Source organism: Rhineura floridana, chromosome 9, assembly GCF_030035675.1.
Source record: "Rhineura floridana isolate rRhiFlo1 chromosome 9, rRhiFlo1.hap2, whole genome shotgun sequence".
Taxonomy (NCBI): domain Eukaryota; kingdom Metazoa; phylum Chordata; class Lepidosauria; order Squamata; family Rhineuridae; genus Rhineura; species Rhineura floridana.
In genome coordinates this window covers 64,379,868-64,385,867 of record NC_084488.1, presented here as the reverse complement: position 1 = coordinate 64,385,867, position 6,000 = coordinate 64,379,868, and the positions used below count along the sequence as shown (strand labels likewise).

The 6,000-nt window shown below is 38.0% G+C and overlaps 1 protein-coding gene across 6 annotated transcripts in view; it reads right to left on the bottom strand.

Annotated features, from left to right (window-relative positions):
- IQCM (IQ motif containing M) overlaps positions 1–6,000 on the bottom strand; it is a 122,302-nt gene that overhangs the window by 28,158 nt on the left and 88,144 nt on the right. For all 6 annotated transcript variants that reach the window (XM_061584684.1, XM_061584686.1, XM_061584685.1 and 3 more), the window contains one exon: positions 3,236–3,394. In XM_061584684.1, the coding sequence (XP_061440668.1) occupies positions 3,236–3,394 (159 nt within the window). The remainder of the gene's footprint in view (positions 1–3,235; positions 3,395–6,000) is intronic.

Genomic DNA, 6,000 nt, shown 5'->3' with positions numbered 1-6,000 from the left:
CTCGTTTGGACTACTGTAATGCAATCTACGTGGGGTTACCCTTGAAAACGGTCCGGAAATTACAACTGATACAAAATGCGGCGGCTCGACTACTTACGAATAGTCGCCGCCGAGATCACATCACACCAGTGTTGTTCGACCTACACTGGCTACCAGTTGTTTTCCGAGCCCAATTCAAGGTGTTGGTATTGACCTTTAAATCCCTACACGGTTCCGGCCCAGTTTATCTCACGGAGCGCCTTCAACGCCACCAATTATGCCGCCCGACAAGATCGGCCACACAGGGCCTTCTCTCAATCCCGCCAACAAAAACAGCCAGATTGGCAGGTACAAGAGAGAGGGCATTCTCAGTGGCGGCCCCCACTCTCTGGAACTCCCTCCCACAAGACCTCTGGCACGCCTCTTCCCTAAATGTGTTTCGGAAAGCCTTAAAGACCTGGCTCTTTCAGCAGGCCTTCGGGGTATCCAGGGAGGGTTAATTGTTATAACTGAAATGCCTCCTGCCCAGTTTTAATATTGTTGCTGCAGATGTGTTGTTTTTTATATTGTATTACTGTATTTTATTAATTGTATTTTAACAATTTTGTAAGTTGCCTAGAGTGGCCATTGGCCAGATAGGCGACGAAGAAATTAAATTTATTATTATTATTATTATTATTATTATTATTATTATTATTATTATTATTATTATTATTATTATTGTTGTTGTTGTTGTTATTGTTATTGTTATAACTATTGGAAAAAATAGCAGCCATTTCAGAACTGAAGCATACTTTCCAAAGGCACCAAATCTGTATTCCAAAGCAGAAAACTATGCAGTTCAGCAACATCACTAATGAGGACTCTGTTTAAAATAAACTCATTTTAAAATGCTGTGAATTTAATTGTGGGGAATCATTCTTTGTTTTAATTATATAAAGAAAATACAGGTAAACACTTCCAGCAAATTAGTTGCACCAGTACCAGAGGTACTCTGATACCTGTCTCTTCCCAGGATTAACACATACCATATAACAAATCTATAACTGCTACAAAATCATTCTTATGAATGGGAATATAAACATTAAATTAATGAAATAGAGGGTAGAAGAAACTCTGCTAATGTACAGTGCAATCATAGGTGTGTTTACTCAGAATGCCTTTAAGAGGAAATGAAATTGTAAAGATGTGACAGATGCGTGCTCCATAAATGGGGAACAACTACCAAGAAGATCCTGGAGTTAGCAACATCTGGAAAGCACAAGACTGGGGGAAGGCTGCATCAGCACCAGCTGAGCAGCTCTTAATGTAGGTTCCCTGAGTTGATTATGATATGCTATTTTCGATTCTTTGCTCTGAATTGCAAATGCTGATGAATAGCCTGATAGCAGCATTCTGAAGTACCTGTAGTTTCCAGGCTTTCTCCAAAGGCAGACCCATCAACGGTGCATTGCAAAAGCCCAATATTGCCTACAAGGATGTGTGATAAAGGCCAGATCTCCCTGCTATGGCACATACCTGAGAACATTGTTTTTAATTGGTTGTGTTTGTTTTTTAATATTATTGTTTCACATTGCTTTCTTGTGAGGATTACCACCCCCTGATTCCCAAACGCCAGGATCAGGAAATCCCCAGGAAGTCCACCTTAACCTGGGTCAGATATGCCCTCTGAACCACAACCTTCAGCCTCACCACCTTTTCCCCAAGGTGTAATCTGTCTATAAAATTGGCATAGCCACATATTGTAATCAGTCAGATTTTACATCAAACTGCAGTTTCAGATTCAACTGTTAATGCACTCAAAATAGAAATAGAACATAACCTCCAATTTGAAACACAAAAGGCTGTTTTCACCATCATATGACATTGACCAATAAAAAGGCTTTGAAATTAATAAAAATAAGTTTGATACAGATTTCTAGGATGAATAATGAGGGAAATAAAATTTTCTAGACTATTAGATTCTCTGTAGAAACATTAGTAACACAGGAAAGAAGCAAAGTAAGAACCCCAACAAACATACAAAAATATAATTCTCCATCTTTGGAGATGATAGGTGTTGCCACCAGTCACCATATGCTCAGAGGCACATGTTACCAAATTCCTCCAAGCTACACAGGAAGTGGATTGGACTGTGAAAGACCAACTCAAATTGTGTTTGCATTTTGACAAATTTGTAGGGCGGTACAATATCTCAGAGAGGAGGTTAGGTCTCCTGCTCCCCTGGTGCATTCACTATAGCTGCCCAATTTCCCTGGTTTTTAAAGTTTGATAGAAATATCTGTGGGCTATAGGTACGTTCTTAAACCGCAAGGGGTTTTTTTTGCCTATTAGTGAATATAGATAATAGGTACAGAATAGTATGGTAGCACTCTTCACCAAGTTGACACGGGGATTTTGAATTAAACAAATAAACTTTATTGTATACAAGATGTTATATGTGATTGTAAATGAATAAGTTGTTATTGTCCTTATCCTACCTACCTATCCTACCCTGTTAATCCCAATGAAATCCTCCCCCAAAACCATAGCCCTTCTAACTAATGTTCTCCTCTTGATCCCTAATCTTATCTAACTCTGTCAAAATTTAACTGCTTTTCTCTTCAAACTCCCCTCAGAATTCTCACTCACACACCCCTCCCACCTGTCAGTCGTACCTCATCTGCACCTATTAACATTCTATTAACACTCTCTTACCTGAAAAAAATTTCAAAATAGTTTTAAACATATAAATAATTCTGATTTCATTACAGATGCTTTGTGGGTTGGAAAGTGGCACAGAATGCTCACATAAACAATAAATTGCTCACCTGTCATGTTTTAGAACACTAAAATATATTGCAAAAAAATAAGGTTTTGGTGCACTAACTACGGCATATACAAAGGTTACTAGCCACAACAGTGACATGCTGTTTATATCCCCAGACCTCTTTCTAAATTTCTTTCCAACAGCTTTAAGGATCATGCGCAGAAGGTTTGAAGATCTCCAAAACAAACACACTTATGCCCAATTCCAGCATATAGTGAAAATTTAAAAGTTTGCCCCCAGTTCCACTGCTAACTGAAATTCACATTTTTGAGATATACCATATTTAAACAAACTTAAAATTGTTTGTCCTCTTGAGTCTCCAGGAAGTGATTTTGCTGAAATATCTGTAAAATAGTAACTGCATCTAGTCTGTATTAATTTCTAATCACAATACAGATGCATATACAACCTTTGAATATTCAGTTCTGATGTTAAAACAAAACTTACCCAAGTATTTGTAACCATCTTCTCCATCAACAATTGGTTTCAGCCAGGTTGACCTAGCAGCAGCTGCCGTTATTAATGTGAGACCACGAGGCGGATACAACATGAAGGCCATTTCAATTGCTTGAGTCTTAGTGATGATTTTTATTTTTGAATCAGCACCTGAAAAGAACAAAGGCCCACTTTGTGAAAAACAGTATGTTCAGAGTGTTCAAAGCATAATTAATTTATAAAACTCACTGCCACAATATATGGCATCAGTTACTAGCTAAATGAGTTTTAAAAGGGGATTAGACACATTAATGGAGAATAGGCCAATCAATTGCTAATTATTAGTCCTGATGGTTACAGGGGAGTCTCAGAAATCTCTAAATGCTAGCTGCTGTTGAAAAATAGCAGGAGAGGACTACTGCCATTTTGTTTTATTTGCAAACCTGAATGTACAGTTCTTATTCTACATGCCTGGCATGGCAACAATTCAAGATCAAAGGGGATGATGGAGACAGAGGCATCACGAACACCCAAAAGCATGTCCTCAAAATTGAGCCAGCTTCACCCAATGGCATCAAACTTGCATCGTGGTCAGAGGTGATTTTGTTTATTCCACTTTTCCAGCTCAAAAGTTGCTCAGAGCAGACACAGCCAGTATTAAAACAGCAACTAGCAACAGTAGTTAAATGTGAATTTTTTTTTAAAGCACAATAATATTTCAATAATATGAAAGGACAAAGGGCAACAAAAATTGTATTGTTCTATGGAAGCAAGAAAATGTTTAGGCTGGTCCTGAAATACATATATTTCAGGGCTCCACCTGGGTCCAGATTTAAACTTTATAGCTGATGTCACCATGAGTGAGCCGGAAATCATGGACAAATGTCACGAGTAGATAGAGGGGTTAACTGGGGCAGGGCATTCTGTAATTAGGATTTCTATTCCTTGTCTTATCCAAGATGGCCAGAAACAATTTTTCCTGCGTAGGCATAATAGAAGAAATAATTGCATGTGATCTGGCAGGATGTACTGACCAAGTTAAGAAGATTCACCACTCTTGTTTCTGTGCAAATTACAGATTATTAAAATAGACATTGGCAATACTGCTTTTTTAAACAGCCAGGGCTGGCCCTACTATATGACAGAGGGGCAGGGTGGCTATGAGGTGTTGGTGGACAGAGTTACATGTATTGCACAACCTAAGCCCCTAAGATAGTTTGCTGTCCTTAAGTAGAGGCTGATGTCCTGTAACAAATGCTGACGTAAGTTCAACTGCCACTCCAATCAGTTTTTGTATATAGAATGGGGGACACAATTTTGACCTCTTTCTCAAGCAGCAAAATACCTTGTGCCAGTCCTAAATATATCAAACAATTAATAAAAGAAACTTCTCCCATTCCAGTATGATAATCAGAAGTGCCTAAGTAATATTTCCAGACAATAAATATGTTGATGTGCCATGCCAATACAATCAACTCTGTGCTCTCTCGCTCTCTCTCTCTTTAAAAAGTCCTATATAAATATGGTCTTCTGATCTAGCCATTCTAGAAGATATTCCTGTTTTAACAAAACTAATCTATATTTGAACTTTTGATTAAAAGTTCTAGTCTCAACTAGTAGTTAACTAGTTTTTAAAAATCCCAAATATAAACTTTGAATTTTTATCACTAAAAGCATCCATTTACTTCAACATGAAAAAAGTGAACGTCATACACTTTTGTCATGTCATTTTTATTGAACACATCTGTTCATTAGTAATAAAAATTATAAACAGAGCAATTCATTCATCAAAGTGAAAAGTGTTGTGCTCTTATACCAAGGAAAGGGGAGCCAAAATAGACTGTCTTTATTCCTAAATTAATGGAGCATCTGTTGCTTAGTTACAATGTTTTCTCCTTAAAGTGGAATATAATAACTGTAAACTTATTAATGAAGACTCAGAAGGTCAAGAAAGCTGAAAGGTGAAACTACCCCAAAAAAATTCAAAGGCAGGTTAGCAAGGGGTTGTGATTTAAGAAAATAAATAAAAGAAGTTAGAACTTTCAGTTTGGAAACTCCATTCATTCAGCCTCATTCTTTTGCCAAAATATAATCCTCTTTATGATCCTGTAACAGAAGGGAAGGGATGATATAGCAATATGTGAGCATGTTATGCAACAGCTAACTATTCCTCCAAAATCCTGTTAACTATTAATGGAGCTGCTGCATTTTCACAGCACCACAATTTGGGCTGCACTGGATAATTGAAAGGTTCCTCTAGTACAGCAGTGGGGAACCTCTGGCTCACAGGCCTAATTAGGCCTGGCAGTCATCCTAATTTGGCCTGTGAGTCCTTTTTCTCCAAACCACACCACCCGCCCCACACCTGACATCATATGATGTCAGGTGTGGGACAGGTAAAGTCATGGTTGTTAGGGAACAATCTAGAGCCCTAAAATGAGCTCCTTATTGTTCCTTGGCAAGTGGAGCTTGTACTCAATGCCTTTCAAATTTGGCACCAAATGCAAGCCCTGCTGGAGCTCTTGAGTACAGCCAATTCTGCTGATACTGGGTCTTGAATATACTGCCAATCAGCTGATCAGCAGTGACTTCAAGCCCCGCAGGGATCTTACTTTGCAGTGTGGCTTGAAATCAAGCCATGGTGACATTTTATTTATTTATTTATTTATTTGATTCAATTTTTTATACCGCCCATAGCAAGGCTCTCTGGGCGGTGTACATCAAATAAAAATATATTTACATTCAATTTAACCACCTAATCACCAAATCAACAATTT